At 38.1% G+C, this 21,104-nt stretch overlaps 1 protein-coding gene and 1 long non-coding RNA gene across 6 annotated transcripts in view; one reads left to right on the forward strand and one right to left on the reverse strand.

Moving 5' to 3' along the window:
• The first annotated feature begins 16 nt into the window (after positions 1-16).
• On the forward strand, positions 17-634 carry LOC141728630 (uncharacterized). The gene is made up of 2 exons (XR_012579788.1): positions 17-477; positions 569-634. It is a non-coding gene; the product is annotated as an uncharacterized LOC141728630 (long non-coding RNA).
• Positions 635-1,544: 910 nt separating this feature from the next.
• USP45 (ubiquitin specific peptidase 45) overlaps positions 1,545-21,104 on the reverse strand; it is a 54,384-nt gene continuing 34,824 nt past the window's right edge. The window contains exons 9-18 of one of the 5 annotated variants that reach the window (XM_074538554.1): positions 20,347-20,434; positions 16,947-17,028; positions 15,871-15,962; positions 13,826-13,882; positions 12,664-12,807; positions 10,726-11,392; positions 8,929-9,026; positions 8,453-8,539; positions 7,852-8,005; positions 1,545-6,466 (exon numbers count right to left, since the gene is read on the reverse strand). In XM_074538554.1, coding sequence (XP_074394655.1) covers positions 6,333-6,466; positions 7,852-8,005; positions 8,453-8,539; positions 8,929-9,026; positions 10,726-11,392; positions 12,664-12,807; positions 13,826-13,882; positions 15,871-15,962; positions 16,947-17,028; positions 20,347-20,434 — 1,603 coding nt within the window. In that variant the 3' untranslated portion in view covers positions 1,545-6,332. The other 4 variants (XM_074538555.1, XR_012579787.1, XM_074538557.1 and 1 more) reach the window with 4 other exon arrangements.

Consider the following 21,104-nt stretch of genomic DNA (forward strand, 5'->3'; position numbering starts at 1 on the left):
TGGCACACTCGGGCGCTGCCTCCGCCATCTTTGCTGTGGGCGGTGCTTCCCGCTCCCCTCGGCGCGGCCGCAGCGCCAGCGCCCCCCCCCCCCCCCCCCCCCCGCCGCCATCTTTGCTGCGGGCAGCCCCGGCGGCGGGACGGGGAGGCGGGGACGGCTCCGGGCCGGGAACGAGCGGGGAGAACCGAGCGGAATTCACATTCCCGCCTGCCATAGTGTCAGGAGGCCCGTGGGAGGCGCATTAGCTCCGCAGCTCCACGGGTAACTTGTAGTCGGAGTGTGATCCGTGCTTCCAGTACGGGGTCGGCATGAAGAAGTTCATAAAGCTGCCTGAAGAAGTTTATAATGCTGGTAGCTACGCCTGTAAGTGGTGTAAGTACGACGTGGACAGGCCCTGGGCAGTGGCCCTACACTGAAATACACAATAACTTCTGTGCTGCACGGCTACAGAGTGTGAGCGTTCAAAGCCAGGCCAGGGTATGGCTGTAAGGACAATTCTCCAAATAGCTTCTGCATATCCACATTAACTTCTGTGACTTCTACCTGGAATTTCTCCTTTTATTTTAAGGCATGAAGAAGAAAAAAAAAATCACCTGCAGTAACCAGCTCTTCTTGTATGGACCCTGGGATGATTCCGCCGGCAGGGACTGGGTAATTGCATTCCTTTGTGTGGAGCAGAGGTTTCCATTAGCTGGCACATCACTTACGGCTGGGATCGCTGCTTCCCTTCCCTCAGCGTCACGGATGTAAATGCCTAAAACATCCACAGTCTCTGGTCATTGCATAAAGTGATATTAATATTCACACGGAGTAACAGAATTGACACTCATAAATCTAGAGAAAATTCAAGAAACTTTTGTTATGATTGTCAGTGCCAGTTAGGCTACATATTAGTGTTGGCTGAAGCATTCTAGATTTTCCCGTTTTTGTCACAGGATTGAGCATGCTTTCCACGGACAGAAATGCTGTAGAAGTTTTAAGTCTGTCCAGTGTCGACTCACATCTGGGACTCTGGAGTGATGCTTATGGATGGACAAACTTCCCGCTGCCACTGAAACGGCGTGCAAGGGAGTCCCACTCTTGGTCCTGGTTTTATCACAGAATTACAGAACTCAGTTCTCCTAAAGGGAACAAACTTTATCCGTGCCCTTTGCCACAGAGGGTAAGGCAGGGGAAACAAGAGGTGCACCTTAAGTGTTCAAGGATATGGATTCATCCCTGGGGAGCTCTTCCACAGGCAGTGGTGGTGTGAGACAAGACACAAGCAAAATACATTAACTCAGGTGTAAAACATACAGCTTATGTTTAAATAACACAGCTTTCCAAATGGCTGGATGTTTTATTTACATATTTTTCTAACAATATATAACAGATGAAAAGGGAAAATGAATAGATGACAAATGCAGCTATTCTCTCAGAAATTGTTAAAGCACCTTGGGTAGACTGGAAAACTGATCAGAATTGTGTTTGTTTTGTAAATACAGTCTGCTTACTTAGTAATATCTGGAATTGGAAATCTACAAATGAAATGTACCATGTATCAGCACTGTAGTCAAATTCTAAAAATACTATTTGTTATTTAAATATCAATTTAAATTTGAGAGTAAAGTCAGACTATTAGTTCAGACAGATGAAAAAAGGAAATGAATGAAAACTAGATGAAAGTTTTAACATGCTTGATTTATTACTCACAAGTATTTTGAATTTAGCAACAAGATTTTTGATTATTGGATTGCCTTTTGTGTAAGTGCAAGCACACATGAACATACCAGGGATTATCTCCATGTATAAATGTCAGTAGAATCTGAACTCAGCTTTGTGGAATGGCTAAATAGGGAATGGTGACCATTGGCAGGGTGGTTTCACTACAGAATACATTAAAACAATTCCTATGTTACACAGCTCAAAAGCAAAAAAACCTAAACTAGCAAAGCAGTGAGGTAATTCAATTGCTAAGAGGTCATAAACTCATTCAAAATAAATGCTCTTGTTTTCTTTTAAAAGCAGTTCTGCATCTTTACATTTTGTACTAGAAAAATGCTGGAAGCTGCAATAGATGTAAGAAACATTCTTGACACTTAAAAGTGAGTATTTTCTACTGCTATCAGTGATGATGGAAGTGTTTATAACTTTATATAAGTGAAATGTACACACAAAGTAGTTTTGAAGTGGCTGCAGTGCATTGCAATGGTTTTATTATAACATAAAAATTAACTTAGATTTCTTATGTAATGTTGTGCATAGAAAGTGTTTGACTTGCACAAACAGACATCCATCTGAAAATATATTTTATAATCCATTTACAAAAAACTAGATTATGAATCCTTTTGAATAATCACTTTTCACCATTTCTGCAATTTGTTTATACACCAACAGGAGAGGTACAACAGCTAGAACAGCTGGCAAAATAACAGCCTAAGACATGGTAAAAAGACACAGAAGCAACAATAATCTGTTCTAAAATAATTAGACTGAAATGGTTCTACCAAAGAATAGTGGCATTTCTTTCCCATAGATATACAAATCTTTGTACAAATGTATAAATGTGTACAGGGTACAGCAAAATAGAGTCCAGATATTGAAAACTAAGGAGTATCAAATCTTTGTTTAATCAGGGTTGTTGTAACAACTCCCATCTAAACATTATCTTCCTTCCTTCCTTAGTGTAGACTTAGGTTATGATGTTGTTAGCTGGAATACAGACAGCTAGAGCTGAGGTGTGCTTTTTCATGAAAATTGAATTTGTTAATTATTGTTAACAGAAGAGTTGTATTTAAATGCTTTCTTTGTTCTCATCTAATTCAATTCCTTTTTAATACATCTTAGATTTTCTGCTAAAGAAATTACTCCTTTCTTAGTTTGTTACAAATATGTTCAAGTAAGATTTTTATAATGGGTTGAGAATGTAGAGGCATTAATTTCATGTCCCTTTATGATTCAGTTTGTGTTAGTATAAAAAAGAAGGGTCCAGAGAAGCAAATGGTGAAGTTAAGACATTTCAGCCTTTTAATGGATTTATAAACCACTCTCACCTGCTACCACTTGAAATGCACAGGCAAGAGCACTTCATTGATGCACACAGAGGGTGCAGATGGGCAAGGGAGGAAGGTTTGGCAGACTGCATGGATTTAATTTTCTAAACAAAGGCGATTACAGCATGGATATTTTGGGCAGCAAAGTTCAGGGTTTGTTTTTCCTTCCCCTCCATTTGTAGCCATCTCTTAGGAGAACAGACTAATGCAAACATGATGTCTGTACACATATTGTAGACAGGTTCATATAGTAAATCTCCACATCCTTTTTTGCCACTTTTGGTGTAAATGATGTATAAATCCAAAGATAACAAAGCTCTTTCTTATAATCTGTACTAACTCCTTAGCTGATAGAGCAGTCTTTGTTGAGGCCTCTATTCTAGGGAAACTTGTAGGGGGTTCCAGTTGTCCATATACGTAAATCAGGTACTTCCCATAGGTGAGGTTTACTTACAGATGAGTGAGGAACTATTTAATTCAAATCCTTTGTAATTGTTTTATGGGCACTGTTGTGTGACTGCTCAGCAGAGCTGCTCAGGAGTCACAGCTTTGCTCAGAGGTTGTTATTGCAGCCTGCAGGCAGAGCCAGTGGGTGCTGGGGACAGACCAGACTGCAGCTGCAGCAGCTCTTGCAAGCTCACAGAATAAGGGATGAGATTGGGAACCACTACATCATGCTTAAGGATCAATGAAAGCAAAAACATCGACACAGAGGCTTATGGAGACCCCAAAAACGTAAAAAACAAATGGAGCTGATGAAGAAAGCCGTGGTGCCCTTGTGACAAGGGTGGGATGAGGGGAAAGCCATTTTGGAGCTCTGCCACATGAAGACCCAGGCTACTGCACTTTCTCAGGGTGGGGGACCACAGAAGTGTGGTGAAGCTCTGTAAAGAGTACATGCTGTCAGCCTGAAGAGATTTTTGGTTGGTAACATAAGACATTTTAAGGAGAGTCTTAAACTTTCAAGCCCTTCACTAAAATTCTGAAAACATACAGCTTTTCAGTAGCATTCACACATCTGGTAGTTGCAGGAAACTGCCAGTTCCTTGACTCTAGAATCATGTTTAACATTGAGGATATACATATAGGATGTATATCTCTTATAGAGAGATGTATAGATATATATCTCTTGTTTTCCCAGAATGCTTTGAGCTTCTTTCCCAATTCCTGATAATTATAAGAAGTCTTCAGTATACACATTTATGTAGTTTCTTTAGAGCCAAACTTTACACAAAATAACTTTGGTCTGTGTAAAGGACACTGTGACTTGCATCTAAAATTTTGTGTGAAATCTTGCAATGGTCATCAGTTTGTTCATTCTGAAAGCATAACTTCACCTATTGCCTTCATTTTTAGAGAATGCTTCCTTCTATCATATTTTCATACCTGTTCCTGACTCAAGGCTTACAGAGTTCCTGCCAACATAGCTTTTTATTTCAGCTCAGCACACCTCATCCAGGAGCAACAGTGATGGTTATCCTGAATAAAGGCATTGACTCTTTTTCATGGCACTTTCTCTCCATGTTCTATAAAATATCTGTAAATAAATGTTTCCTGCCAACATCTTTTATGACATTCTAGGCAGTTACGTCCACTTGGGAAAATTTCAGCAAACAGCTTGTAAACTCCAGTTAAAAAGGAGTTTAAAGATTAAATTAGTTAAACAGTTAAAAAGATCACCTCAGAGGTTCTCTCCATTGTGACTATCAGTTTTATGGCCCAACAATCCCTAGTGGCTGCACAAGAATGTGCAAGTCATGTGGCTGTTAGATACACCTCAGCAGTTTGAGCAAATGCAATTCTAGCAGGTTGTGCCATTTTCCTATGCAAAAGAGGGAATGCAAGTGGATGAAGCTCTGAAACAGAAGTAGAGAACAGGAGAGTCAGGCAGGTAGGTGTGACAACATGTGGTACAGACAGTAATAGGGACAGCATGTCTTTTCATTTAAAAAACATTACCTTAAATGACAACAGTAAGCATATATTAACATTTTTTCTCTACCAAAGAGCAAATCATACAGGATGGAACTGTTACAGAAGTAATTTGTATTTAAGTAACTGCTTATTAAATAATTTAATTACCGCATAACTTCAAGCAGTCATCAGGCCTTGACCTTAGAATGTATCTGTTACTCTCTGGGATGGAAATGAGAAATCACCAAAGGAAGTAACACCTCAAAACAAGGCAGTCACTCAGTCTACAGAAACCAGTTCTGCCACTAGCACTCCTGCTGTCCCCCACTGCTGACAAAAGGAAGTCCAGACATGTATCAGTGGGTAAAAGTCATCATTTACTGTCCAACTCACACACACAGTGCAAAAATAATTTATAGTTTATTACTCCTGTGAGAAAAGTATTCAGGAACAGATAAACAAGTTCATGTTTGGAGCCAAAAGTTACAGAATTTACTGAATTACGCTTAAACTCTGTACATACACAAGCTTATATGCTGTACATTGTCATAATTGTGAAGTTGAAAAATTACTAAATACAGAAATTATTTGCAATTCTCTTCCCTAGAAGGTAAAATTACAATATCTATTGATGGATTTATGGTGTGTGCATATATCTCAGAGGATAGTTATGCACACCAAGTACATATTTCTATTGAAACAGGAGTACATTGCTATACCAGTGCCAGTTGGAGACAACTGGAAGGGTACTGGGTATCTGAGGATTCACTGTCACTATTCAGAAGCCCTGTTCTCCCAATCTCTTCCCAGCTCTTATCACAAAGTGCACTGCAGCACTGCCCAGAGACAGCTGCTGTCACGCCATTCTGGAGGACTCTGCCTTCCAATTACTACACATGGAAGTGACACAATTTGACAGGCTCTTGTTTGCAGAAATCTTAACAGCTGACACCCAGCCCAGTGATAGGAAGGGTCTGGACTGGATCAGGAGAAGTTGAACACTTTGCATTGTTACTGTACACCAGCAAATCCAGGCACTTAGCTCTATCAGTATTTCTATTCTCAACTGTTCTAGAACTATGGGCGAAAGCTTATCTTTATTATAATCAAAAACAAACTCTCCCTAGACCTCAGCAGGATAGGACACCATCTTACATTCTAATGGTACAGCATTTTAATGAACCCAGGAATTTTACATGTTTGGCAAAGTGCATACTTTAAGAGAATCATTCAGATATTTATAATAGTTTAACTGAACTTCAGAGTCAAAATATGATAAATTCTCTACAAGATAAAGGCACAATATTTACAGGTACTCTTACCACTGCAGCTTTAAATAAGATAAACTAAATAACACTATCTTCTTTGAAATTAAACTGTTAAGAATTATAGTAATAATCTTTCATAAAAAAGTAGATATGCTTGTGCATTTAGTACTCTTGATTCTGGAACCATCTGAACATGGGCATCACTAACGTACACCCACTGTCCTCCTGATGCTCCCATGGCTTCTTTCAAACCTGAAATGCAGAAGCAAAAGAAATTTTTTTCTTGTCTTTCACAACATCATCAAGCAAATACAGCATCTATTTCAAAAAGCAAGAGAAGCTTCTCATGTACCAGAGTAATTCATTACTCAGATACAGTCTGCTACTCAGTTTGAAACTTACATATCAAAGAGCACTGTAAGAGAAATTGGTGGAAGACAATGCCTAGGAATGAATGCTGCCATGGTTTCATATTTTTTAAGAAAGCCTAAGATATTTCCAGTGCAGTTTGCTGAGTTCCAACAGGAAGTTATACTAGCACACAACCAGTTCTGACATAGAAAAAAGGTCTTACTTTAAAAGCTGACCGGTGTGAAATTAAGAACATGAAAAGATCTAATCTGTTCTAATAATCATTGCAAGATAAACATAAGACTGAAGGAAACTTTGATTTCATGAATAATGTAAAATATTGTCTTTTTGAAAAATGAGCTTCAAATGCAAAGTGATACTACACAGCATAGAAAGGACAATGCTTGGTTCTCACCTTCCCCCAAGAAGGGAAACAGTAAATATATTTACCTAATTTTGACAGCTTAACATATTGCTGCTGCTGCAAATTCTTCACTAACAGATTCTGTCCTGGAAACTTATTTCACTCTTGTCCTAGGGTGACTTTATGATGCTTGTATCCCCAATCATCTGTTCTGCATATCCATCAAGTATTAATAAAAAAGAACTAGTGTGCTGTTCTCAAAATGCCAACAGAAACCCTACACCAAATCTTGTATCTTCCATGAAAAAGATTATTGCTGTTCACATTAAACCAGAGTATTCCAGATTTTTAAGTATTAAAAAATTCCCATCCTAAAATATCTAAGATACAAAAAATCCTCAAATATTCAGAAAATGTAATTTAATTTAATGTAATGGATTTGATTGGTGTACTAAAGCATTTTCAGATACCAAATATGCCAGATAATTAAATTTTACCAGGCACAACTATTCAACAGGATGTATTATTTTGAGTAGGAAAGAGAGGAAAGTTTTCCCTCAATTATCTGTTTAACAGCTGAATCAAAATTCCATTATTCCCTCAGTTCTATATGGCACTAATAGCAGAAGTAGGATATGCAACAACAAAAAAGAATAATTAATAGAATCACAGGTTGGTTTGGGTTGAAAGAAACTTCAAAGACCATCTAGTTCTAACAGCAGTGCCATGGGCAGGGACACCTCCCTTAGCCCAGGCTGCTCAGAGCTCCATCCAGCCTGGCCTGGAGCACACCCTGGGACAGGGTTCTACAACTTGTCTAAAAACCACAATTATTCTCAGCTAAAAAACTATTTGCTATAAATCCCTGTAGACAGTTACTTTTGGTTTACAGTAAAGGAAAGGAAGCTCTGTTTGTACGTACCCAGAACAGATTTAGTGGCAGAAATGTGCTCCAGCAGTTTCTTGGAGGATGTCCTGACTTTCACATACGCTGCATAATGACCCCCTCTCATTGAGCCACTGTGCTCCACTATTCCATACAGACTGTACAGCACTCTTGCACCGTCCATAACGTTCTGCATTCCCAGAAACACAAAACAAAGGTCAATTTCAATTATTTCACAGTAAATTTTACAGGCATGTTAAGTAGCTGGCAGCAGTATGATTCCAAAAGAGGCAAACAGCCAGCCACAGCATTTCCAAAAGCAAAATACCTCTATTACAACTCAGTAGTCTTACTAATTTAGTTACCATAGAGATGGTAATACTTGTCCTTAATGCTGTTATGTACACCAACACCACCAGGGCACCACAGCTTAACTAACATCAGCTAACATCTATGATATTCTTGATATGAATGGGATTGTACACAGTTACAGTTCTGATATCAAGCCACTATTTGAAAAATTCACTGTACAATTTAATTAAAAATCATCATTATCATAATCATCATCAATCCAATTTAACTTTGGTCAGGACACCAACTGCTGAAGTACAACAAAAATAAAGACTTGAAATTGTACCTTGCAAGATGCAGCACAGAATGGTGCCAAGTCTAAAATCAATGGGAAATCCACGTGCCTGTTTACTTTCCGTAGACTCAAACCAGCCTTCAAAAGAAAAAAAAAAGGCAAGAAAAACTGTAAAATGAGTATTTTACAAGGTAGCTTTTTTAAGCTAAGGTGTATCATTATACTGTTAAAATTAACCAAATACAAGAGTAAGATTTTAACTGATTTAAACCTTCTTTGTTATGTTTCCAATACAGTGCTACATGTAACATGATGGACACACAAGGGGTTTCCCTGGATACATCAGGATGGCTAAATGTAGTCTGAAGGTGTTAGAATAATCACAACAAACATAGCATGTTTCAAACAGTGCTTCTACCAGGTCTCCATCTAAAAAGGCAGTATTGGGATCCACAATGACACTTGAAGAACCACCAGTTATCCACCAGTGGGGCAGAGGAATATACAAGAGGGGTCTGGCTCCTTACCTGGTGGAATCTTTTCAGGTGGAGAATAAGAATAGCAGGAACTGAAGAAATCAGCAGCTGTTTCCGAGCATTTGTGTAGACACCTTCCACCTTCTTTTCTGTATTTATGAATATCAAAATAATATGTAAAGTGAAGGCAGTCATACGGAATTTTTAAAGTACTTTCTAAACATCTGACAGAACAGACCTATGCTGTGATGGTTTTGTACTTGTTAAATAAAACACAAGGAAAATTTGGTGGAGTAACAAAAATATTTTCTCATTTTTCTAGTTATTAATAAACATAATCTGTGAAATCTGAGCATTATTTTAGTCATTCTTGTGCAAATCAGATCAGAAGCTGGAAGCCTGTCCACTATCTAGGTCAGCTTGCACACTGAAGAAGATGAGATAACTACATCTTCTGTTACTATAGCAGCCAACTTTCCTGTTAAAACCTAAAATAAATGGATGATCCCTGCATAAAAACTGGAAGGCACAAGTCTCTTTATCTGTTTTAATGCCCTAATCACTAAGAGTTGAGTTTTCCATTCTTCAGCTCTTTCTGCATGACTACATACTTTACACTTTTTAAGAGAAAGGTCTGAGGAGGGCTGTCTGCTTCAGGAAGCTTCAGAACCTGCTGGATTCAGCACTCAGGACTGGGATATGTGGCCTCCCAACCCCCTATGGTGCAGAAGGCACAGAACACAGGGTGCTTCCCAAAAGTAGCACAGTGAAAACTCCACAGAAAAGCTCCACAGTAAAAGAGAACATACCACTAGAATTTGGTTTTGCTGAAAAAATTAATATACTGCTTTTACATATGTTCAAAAGGAAATAGTTCATATGAGGTATAATGGAGCATTTAATGGTTGATTGGGTGACCTCTTATGTCTTTTGTTTTAGAAGGAAAAAAATAAATAATGAGTAGTTGTGAATTGATTTTGCTTTTCCATGGTGCCCATGGAACCAAAGTGTTATTTATATGGCACTTATAGTCCAATGATGATTAAAGGTATGGCTATAAAATACAAATAATTTTTCTGAATTTACTCATGCTTAAATTTTATCTCTCCAGGTATCTATAAATGCACAGCAAACAGGCAATTTTTTGTTATTATATGAACTCTCTTTATTGTATTGACAAATTATCAGAAGAGCTTAATTTTTTTATTCTTCTGAAATTCTATATATAAAGAAAGCCCCAATCCTCCAGTCCTTCTAAAGTGTTAAGTTTTCATTAAATTTAAGTTGTTTTTCTTATTCAGGGAACTCTAATGGTCTGCTTGGGCTATACAAGCATCGAGGAAAACATTGTCATAAGAAGGTGCTTCTCTCTCATCTCCATTCTTACAAATTTTTGGAATTTTATTTCTCTCTTCATTGCAACTCTCTTTTTTTGCCTCTTTTTCATACATAATTACATTACTTTCCTGAGTATGTAAGCTACAGGAGCCGAATCTTACAGCATGTATTTCAAAGCTTTGAGGATTGTAAGGAACAGAAACAGCAGCAAAGATTAGCATTGAGCAATGCATATACTTGGTTTACAGTAATCTATAAATTCTTTATCTTGGATAGAATAAAGCTGAAAAATTAATTCTATGTTACCTCTACCATTATGTTCTAACATAAAAATTAGTCCTGTTGCCATTGCCTGGTGAAGTTTTAAGTTGTTACAATTTTTGTTTGGAGAGACATTTTCTATTTTCTATTTAACAGCGGGGAGGCCCATGCTGGAGCAATGGAAGAGCAGCCAGCACACAGGCTTTGGGAGGCAATGCTGGAAATCATCCAGAGGTACAAGCACTTTACCTGTGGAGTTGGTTTTCTTCTGATACTTCTGTTTCCTTTCTGTGCAGCTCTCACATAAAAGCTTGTTGTTCCCCATCAAGAGCTCTACAGAGGTGAACTGGTAAAGGCAGGACTGAACAGAACATTCCTTTGAGCTAGTTATGTAGCTTTGGGAAAGTGTCTGGAAAGCATTTTGAGGGTTTTGGGAAAGAGAGGATTTGCCTACTGAGAACATGGAATTATTTGATAAACCCAATGCTGGATCTCCACAACTTGATTTTTTCTCTTCATTGACAGGATCGCAGAAGCTAAGCTTGGATATGGAACTGGAAATCATCTCTTCGGGGCTGTCGCTCGGCCTGTGTGGCGTTTTAGGGTTTAAGGGGTTCCCATGCCCACCAGACACGCTGCTGGGGGGGCTCAGAGCTGCTTGCTTGGAAGCACTTTCGCTTTCTGAGGCCTCACTGTCGGCATCAAAGCTGCTCTCGGAGCGGCTGGCTTCCTTCTCACTGCCCTCCGTCTGGCTCCCATTGACAGCCGCCTCTGCACAGGGCTCCTTGGAGAACAGCACACCAGAGCCACCCTCCAGCTCCAGCTTTTTGGCTTTTTCCTGCATGATAACAGGACTTCTTTCTTCTTCCTTTGAGGAAGCTTTTCTGGCAAGCCGTCTCTCATGGTTCAATTGATTCTGTAAATGATGGCATTATTATTTCAGTAATAGAGGGGAGAAACAGGAAGCAGAATTGTAAGCAAACCAATCTTTCACAACATGACAAATGCAAAGCAAATTATTGGGGGTTTATATTGTTCTATATTCTCCATCTCTCATGCCTAAGATAGCTGATTTCCTTAAGAAGCTTTTACACTAACTTAGGATTAGAAACCTACATCCCAGTCAGCTAAGTCAGCTTATACTTACTGTGAGATCAATACTTCTCACAACGAATTCATTTCACTTTGTGACAGCTGCAGATAGCACATCTGAAGTGGTATTCACTTAATCCAATTTAAGCTTCTAAAAGGTCCTCAAGTTTAAGTTACTCCCCTGACCTCCCATGAGAGGCCTTAGTTGACGAGCAGCTCCAGAAAAAATTCAACTTGCCTTATGGGCATTTGTCATAGAATTAACTAAGGCATCCCTAGGAGGATGTTTGCTGATTTCAATATCATCTGAAGTTGACTTTTTTTTCAATCAAGATTGCAAGAAGAAGTAAAAGATTGCTTCCACAGAAAACTACTCCTATAGATTTAGAAAACCAAACCCACAAAGCTGCTATAATTTTAGGTGATTTGCACATGTTCATGACTCTTTTCTTGCCTTCTTTTGTTTGGCTACTTCCCAAAGGAAACTAACAACTTTCCTTCCCCTTTTTTTTCCCTTTATTTGAATTGGATCAAAATTCCAGTGGTACCAATGGGAATCCTTCCATTAATCTCAATGGTTTGAGTTTTAGGCCTTTTCTTCTATAACAATCAGTTTCTGCACTACTTCTTTCCATCCTTCCCTTTGTTTCTACCTCATGTCCTTTTTCTACTTCTCTCTCATTCTCTTCTCCTATCATTCTTTTACATTTTGTGTTTTATATGTTGTATTTTATACACTGTATTTTTTCTTCACATGTGTTTAATGTGTTAGGACTTGATGCAGGAGGGTTTTTATGGTACTCAACAGAGCACAGACCTTGCAACAGTCCCAAAAGCAACATGAACTGAAACTAGCCTGCAGATTCTTTTTCCTTATAAACAAAACCCTGTAACTGAAAGCTAAATGGTTACCAATGACTGTCATTTTTCATGCTTCTAATGATGACCTAAATATTTTAAAACAAGTCCATGTCAGCTATATGCATACTAGAAAATCCCACTGACATGTATGAAAATTCCTTAGAAGTTCCCAGTCACCCTAGAAACCTGAGTTAACTCAGGATGACTGGTAAGTGTGAGTAGTTAAGTTCTTACCTTATCTTTTGTTAAAGTGTGTTTCTTGACAATTTTGGGTTGATTATTCAGAGTACTGATAGAAGAACAATTATACTGACCAAGATCTGCCTCCTGCACACTTTTACTTTTACCTGTTCTTCCCAAGGGCACAGGTTTTGCAACCTAAGAAATTAGACAGGAAATTAGGAAAGGCAACACGTCCATTTTGTATTCCTTTGCAACCTACAGAAAAGATGAATGCACGTGGATTTTTTCCAAGAGTGACCTACATAAAACCAATTAAATGGCCCCCTGAATTGTGATATAGGGCTACTTTCTAATTTTTTTTTTAATCATGAACTCACTGTCAGTGTCTCTGAAGGTTCAACTGAAAGCTACAAGAAATAGGACTGATACAGAATTTCTGTATGTAATATAACACAAAATAATCCATTCTACTATTGTGTAAGCACATCCATAGCTGTACAGGATGTGATGAAGAATTGGTTATGAAAGAAACTGGTGTCTGGAGAAAAATACATTTTGTACAGAAATAAATGTTACATTAATTACTCTCCCTTAAATGTAGATGAATATACACAGGATGGAGGAAGAACCACTCTCAACCCACACCCACTACTCTCAAATGAAAAGCACAAATCCTGAAAACATAGCTTATGCCTTCAAAGGAACACAGTTCCTCTGCAGCTAATGGAGGTGATCCATAAAATGCTGAGAACTCCAGAATAAATAAATTCAAATATCCATTTTTAAAGTGTCTCATTCTGTAGGTAAACATCAGCCCAAGGGACTCAGGTTCTCTAGACACAAACCAATAGGTTAGAATCTGACTCTCTGGACCTCCAAAAAGAAAAAAAAGGCTTATAATCATTCTATTTATATAAGTACATACTATTAAATTAAGCTAATCTTAGATCTATATATTCTGTGGGTTACTATAGGCATTTGATGCAAGTTTGGACTAATTTAAAGATATATGAACTTATGACATTGTATGCATATATATATAAAAAGAAAATCATATAATGAATAGATGGATAACAGTACATGTCTTTATGGACAAGGTTACATTTTTAGGCTTAAATCAAAACTATGTGTATACAGATAAGTATCTTCATAAGGCTATTAAAAACAATCCACTGGAAGCAACAGGTACTTTAATACATATTCTGTTTCTTACCCTCTCCTCTATTATAGGAAGTGAAAGATCAATGAAAGGTTCTTTTACTGTTGAAATCTTGAAGAAAAAGAGAAAATGCACTTAAACACAAAGAAGACTATATGGGTTTAGCACATAGCTCCCTTTATTTAATCAATTTGTTATCAAAAACTATACAACAAGCTAATTACTTACAAGATGTATGAAACTACAATGAAGAACTTCCCATTAACTTAAAAGAAAATTATTAAGTTAAGTCTAAATTTCTTTCTAACACCACACAAAACTTCAGCATGGAAGGTAAAGGGCAAGGCCATCAGTCTGGGCATGAACTGACTTGAAGCAGTGTGGTGCTCACTTTCTCTGAGCTCCAGATGGAATTTCAAGTGGGCCCCTGTGGTACCCTTTTGCAGAAAGCTACCTTCTAGTGTCTCCTGATTCTGGACACTTCTGCACAGGTGTTCGAGCTGTTATGCAGCAAGGACTGGTTAATGACAGTTAAGTGACAGGTTCTAACCTCATGCTCTCAGTCAAGATTAAGTCAGCCTTATTGGTTACAGTCAAAAGCTTTGTTAAATTTTTTGACACCATGTACTAATTGGTAAAATAAATCCAATTACAGAGGAAAAGGGACTTGAAAAAAAACCAACCTCTTTTTTTGTACTGAGGTTTCATTTTGCCATATATGAGCTGGAAACATCTTACAAAGCATACCTAAAGACAATCTCTTCCAGCACTTTCCATCTGCCTTTATCACTAAGTTCCTCAGGCTCTCTCCCTTGCTGTTCTCGAATTCCTTCCAAAACTGACTTATCTTACCTCTGAAAAGACTGTGAAAAACAAAACCTTAAAAAAGGAAGTAAAAATCATGTTGTACATTTAAGTCACAGCCATGCCATCAATTACTGTCACCATGTCCCTTCTCTTGTATTTGTGACCCCATCTTCCACCTGTGACACTTGGTATGGACTGCAAGCTTAATTTACCTGTTGTGCCAGGGACTGAGGAATGTTTAGGTTCCAGTAAAGCAATAAATGGGATCAAAAGCAGGCAGCTCTGGTGCCTGCCTGCCTGCCTGCCTGGTGAGCGATGTTCAAACAGGGGCTCCTCTAAAGTGTCGCTTTGCATGAACAAACACATATCAAAAATATCTTGCCAGTGCAGGCAAAGAAAAATGAATGCTAAACTCTTCCTCAAAGGGCTACAGCTAGCATATTCTCAAGTCCTGTGCAGACAGAATATAAGAAGCCAGCAAAAATAGATGAGACATGCAATATACATACAACCTCTATTTTTTATATGGTCAAAGTTCTTCATTGGTACTAGTAGCACATTGAAGAGTAATCTGCACATCACACACAGGGAAGTTTACCTGGCACTGCAGGACTGTGCTTAATTTTTCAGATTCATTAATTTACTTAATCTCTATAATATGAAATAGAATGTTTTAAACCAAACACAAATATAACATTCAATTTAAAAAGTCATGCAATTAAGATTTTTCTCTGTCAAACTTAAAAGAAAATTATAAGGATCATGGAAAGCATTTATGATGGAATGTCAGTAATATTAGTTATGAAAGGAATATACTGTTCATTAGGGTTATTATGTTAATTATAAAAAATACTTCAAAGAAAAAGAAGTAATTTTAGCATTTTCCCACTCATTCTAATTCAATGTAAGTAATTTCCAATTATCAGGTGTATCCCAGAAGAGCAGGTAGGAGGATTTATGTTTTAAAATAGGTGTTTCAAAAATATCAAATAATACTGGTGTGTAACACACATGATTATAGAATTTGGAACCTCCAGCCTTAAGTCAGATGTAAAATCAAGCCCAGTACTTGAATCCTTTTTGAATTCAAAGGATCCCTCTTCTTACGTCAGGGAGGATAATGCTTTAAAGAAGGAATAAATAATTTCAAATGAGAAACTTTCAATAAAGTCTTGTTTTTACAAACAAACAAACAAGTATAAAATTGGCAGCACAATTTTATACTTTCAAGACAATGTAATCAAACCAGTATGTGATCTATTCCACATCAAACCAAATTCCAGAATACCTACATTTTCACATTCCTCACACATGACAGTGCTAGTCAATTCACCAACAAAGATCCTATCTATGAAGTTCATCTTCACACCCTCTCTTCCATATGCTGAAAAAACATTGCTTTTTTTAAATGTGAAAAATAACACATCCAATGCCACACTATAAGTACAACAAAATTCTTCCCAAGATATATTATGAAAGCACAATTTTAAACATATTCAAAATGTTTTGAACACAATACAGTAACCAATACATCATATACTGTGTTATCTCAACATTTAAAAATATTTTAGTGAGAAGGTTCCCTTTAATCCTTCCCTTCCCCACCTTCTGTAACAGAGTAATAATATTGTGTCTCTTAAGAAAAAGCTTTTTATATCTCAGTTTTCTTTTGAGTAAATAATATTGCCTTGCTTTGATATAGACACTGGGGTAAGCAGAGAGATTCTCACCCTTTCAAAATGGTTTTTGCAACTATAAAGCTCTAAAACATAACAAAAGCCTTTTCTAATACATCTTTATGCCTTAACTTTTGCAGATTTGGGAAGGATAACTTACAAAAGATCTTAATCATTAGGACTTTAATTAAAATAAAATCCCCCAAATTAGAACTACTGAATAAACAAACATGAAAAAAACCACAAAAACCTCTTCTTTTGAAAAAAAACCCCCTTCTTTAGAAACAGCTGCCTATCTTGACTTTGTAATTGTATTTAGAGTGCTCACAGTACCAGTCAACTGAGAGGAATCAGTTTAATTTATGGAAAGTGGCCTCTCTGAGTATAACGTAATTATGACTATGTAACAAATATAGAGCAGGCTATTTTAGAAAACAAAATTAAATACTACTTATTATTAAGAGTTGGCTTAACACTGGGGAGCCTTTCTCCTGGATACACAGATGCAAGCCAGCACACACTAAGCTCTCTGCACTTTAGGTACGCACTAGGCGGCACTAGAGTAACACAGAACAAATAAAGCCTGGCCATCACAGCACTTCAGATCTCCTGCTCCCAACAGGCAGTTCAGAAAAAAAATGGTATTTAAAGACTAGTGCAGTTTCAGAAGTTTTCAATAAAGCGTTGCATACCTTTGACTTTTCTTCTAGTTTCTTCATCTGCTGTCTTAGTAGTTGGGTTATTGAATGCCTTTAAGATACCAGTTTGTATACGCTAGAAGTAAAAATAAAACAAGGTATTTTAAGTGTAAACATTCTAAAAACTAGTCATATTTGATTAGACTATATCTTGTCTTATTTCCATAAAATAAATGTAATTTAATATTGTAAAACTATTGTTGTTATTCACCAACAATGTCAAAACTCGATGAGCTTAACTTCTGTAGATAATCACCCAAAAATTTCCTTCCCTTAAAAGGGAACCATCATAGGGCACCTCACAGGTTACCAAGAAACGATGAGATTTTCAGTGAACTAATGCTATCAATCCCTCCCACTGCAGATGGACTTACATTGATTGACAAGGATACAAAATACAGTTTGGCTAATGAAAGGCAGTTAAGAGCCTTTCATTAGCCAAACTTCAGTGACTGTGTTTGGGCAGTATTTTTATCACTTCTGTTTATTTTCTAACACTGCCAATTCTAGAGGTATGTAAGAAATCCTTAGAAGAGAAAGAAAACTTCTTATGAATTCATGTAAATGTTACTAACTTTTGTTTAAAAAAAACCTCCTAAAAACTACAGTTTTGAAAGAAGGATGAGAAAGAAGCAAATTCATTAATGAGTTGTAGCTGCCCCTCCAGACAGGGGGTGCTTCTCCCTGTTATTTCTCAACTGCCTGGAAGTGAAGAGGCATTGTATTCCTGGCAGCAGAACTGCATGGGCGGGTAGAAAAGCCCAACCTCTGACATGCTGCAGAGAGGGAAGCAGGAGGATGAATCAGGTCCCCTGACTCCAGCTACTAGGCTTTCCCTTTTCCTGGCACATGTCCTGTCTCTCTGATCCACAGACTCTAGCAACATGTATGAGTCTCCCTTGTTGGTGTGCAAATGACATTTATAATTAAATACTGAAGTCACACTTAGGGTAAAGTACCATTCTAAGAGACAAACACCAAACCTTCTGCAAGCAACTCAAACCCTCTGTCCTAACAGGAAAAGATTAATAGATGGCTCTAGTTTCCAGGCAGCAAAGCACACTTCCAAGCAACATATCACTGTAGTGTGAGGATGACAGACAGTGTCAGAGGTTTGGTTTCCAGTTCAGGCACCCATCAGACCAAGTCATACTCCGACCTTATGAGTATGTGACCTGGCTTGTGAATTAACTCCCGCTGCCCCGAGCTCAGCTTTGTTCATCTTAAAGCCAACAATATACTAAAAGGATTAATCAATAGGTAATTCATGAAGTTGAGCACCATAAATGGGTTTAGGGCCATAAGCAACCCTTTTGTTGGGATTAGCGCGTTGAACCATTTATTTAGGTCAAAGAAAGACATAGTCTTTGAATGGGCAGGGTGCTGTGGACAATGGCAGCAGACATTAATCAATTAGCAGCAGGGTTCAGCCACTTCAGGCCCCGGTGTGAAACCATCTCCAGCCCACATTGCTGGGGACACAGACACTATGTCATCTTTATTGTTATATGGCCAAGCTTTTAGCTGAAAATCCACTTGTGTACACTTCCTAACTTTTTCCCTCAGGAATACGAAAAAGTTCAGCACTGGTGTCGGACACAAACACAAAACCACACAGAAGAGGCAAAAGTATAACAGGATTTTGGTTAGCTCCTATAACTAGTGTTATGTTATGTATTGTATGTATTTCTCATCAAAGCTAAAAGTTTAAAAACAACTAATCCTGGCAGGGATAGGGGAGCAGGGATGGCCGGGCTGCTGCCTGTGCCCAGCTGGTTGTCTGCCATCTACAGACCTGAAACATGGGATAATTAAAAAACAACAGAGAGAGGGAGAGGGAGAGGGAGAGAGCTTTTACCAGTGCTGTCGGTGGCAGAGCACCCCGAGGTGATAAAGATGTGTTTGCAGTCATGCACCATTAGGGCAGCAGTGGGATGTAATTGCAGGGCAGGGTGGCACCCACAGCTCTCTGCCTGTTGATGGAGTGGCAGAAATACTACCCAAAAACCACTGTAAACTCTTACCATCTTCCATCACTCTTTTGAGTTAGGTAGTGTAGCTGTCACTGCTCTCCAATAATAAATGATTTAAAAGGCAAATGCTAATGCAGGTTATTGCAATGATGGCACATCCACTGGTGAAGCTGACAGGAGACTGACTTGAGGGGAAAGCACAAGCACCTCCTGGAGAAGCAGCTTAGTTGTTGCAATAATCCTGCTTTCTGTGATTCCTCCTTTGTCAAGAAAACATAGTTTTCACCTTTTATTACATGAAATAAAAAATAAAATAATAAAGTTTCTCTCTGCTGAAAAAATGTAACAACTGTTTTCCAATTGAAGTCAGCTGCTTCTGCTGTGTGCCGTGTTCAAGACATGATTTTCTAAGCATGACAGTCAAGGTTTGACTGTTTCTTCTTGCACTCCAGTTCTGTTTATAGTCAAGAATGCTGACAAGACCAGTAAATATTCATATTCTGGCAGGATGGGGATTTGTTCAGCTCTACTGTAGTGTCAGGAACCAGGCTCAGACACAGCTTTACATCTTATCTGTGAGATAATTCAGCTCAGGATCACAACATTCATTGGGTTACTAAATGAAAGGGAAGAGGAAGTACTCTGGCCAGTACAAGATTTAAGGCCTTCCTTTAGGGGAGACCTAGAAAAGGCTATTTACCACCAAACATCATCTGAAAAGAAGACTAAGTCAGACAGATTACATCTGATCTGGTCAAAATAGCAACCAAACACTCCCTTTCTTGCATGAACAATGCAGGAAGCACAAATAATTAAGGAAAATAAATAAACAAACAAAAAAACTACACAGGGACATTTTCAACATAACAAACTGCTTCTATACTTCACATACTTGGATGTAGATTTTAAGCAATGAAAAGCAGCACCTTATTGATAAAGCAAGGAGTTCTTCACACTTTCAAAAGATAAAAGAAACTTTGCAAGATTTTCCCCTCTCCCCCCACAATTTTCAGTGAAAATTTTTGGTTAAAATTATGGGCAGGCCCTTAGCTAAGAACTGCTAATTTTTGATCCAAAGCTTTAAAAATTCACTTTGTCAGCCAATGCAGAGGTCCTACCTTTACTTTCTTCATGTCTCAGACATCCTTTTTTTCATTTTTTAAAAGGCAAACAACTTGGATTTCTAAAGTTATCATGTTCTACTTACCATGTTCCTCCTACTAACTGAAACTTTGATTCCAATCAACTATTTTAACAAATCAACATGAACATAATTAAATATCTTAAAAAAAAATATTTTCTCAAGATAATGAAAATAGACACTCCTGCTTCAGGAAGTACATCTTTAAAACATTGGGAACATGAAGAACATTGAAGCAATGACTAGCAGTTCACTTTTAAAAGGCACACAAAGGCATTACTTTTGTCTCCTCGATCCTGATTGCATCCAACAGATAGTGCAGAAGCTCCTGGCTGTCCTGCTGCTGGAACCCCTTGAATCGAGGAGCCCTGTGAAAGAAACAGTGAAGAATTTTAAATTATCTTGGGAGATTCTTAACAAGACAATGTCAACATCAGACACTTTGCTGGGACACAAATAGATACAACCCCTGCAGAATCTCATGGGGCTTTAGGAAGCTCCTGGTGCAGTAGGCAATTTCTCTGCAAGGCTGCACTTTGACCTGGGTTGCAGTTTGATTCTATGGAGTAAAGCTTGACTAAAATACAGATTTGCCAGTAGTCTCATCCATGCTAGCAGCCCTTTCCTGACAGACTACACCAGTACTTCTGTACCACTACTCATTCATGACATTCCCAATGACATGGAAGAGAGAGAAAAAAGATTTTCCAAGTACTTAACCTCCTTTGTTATCCCACCCTTTTCTCAATCAAGGAGAAATCTCAAATGTGCATGAACAGTCCTTTTAGACCACCAGCAGCATCCACATCACCCCCAGAAGCCAGAAGAGGAAAAACATCAGTTTCTGACTACACTCCCATTTACACTGGTGATCTTCTTGGCAACTGCACAGGAGTGATATTGCATCAGTTCTGAGACAGCCACTCAGTAATATCAATCACTACTATTCAAGCACTGTTGAATTCTTTTTTACTATTCACAGCAGCTAAATGTACTCTAAATATCACATTTTTTAGGTGTAGATTACATAGAAATAAG

Source organism: Zonotrichia albicollis, chromosome 3 (genome assembly GCF_047830755.1).
Source record: "Zonotrichia albicollis isolate bZonAlb1 chromosome 3, bZonAlb1.hap1, whole genome shotgun sequence".
Classification (NCBI taxonomy): Eukaryota; Metazoa; Chordata; class Aves; order Passeriformes; family Passerellidae; genus Zonotrichia; species Zonotrichia albicollis.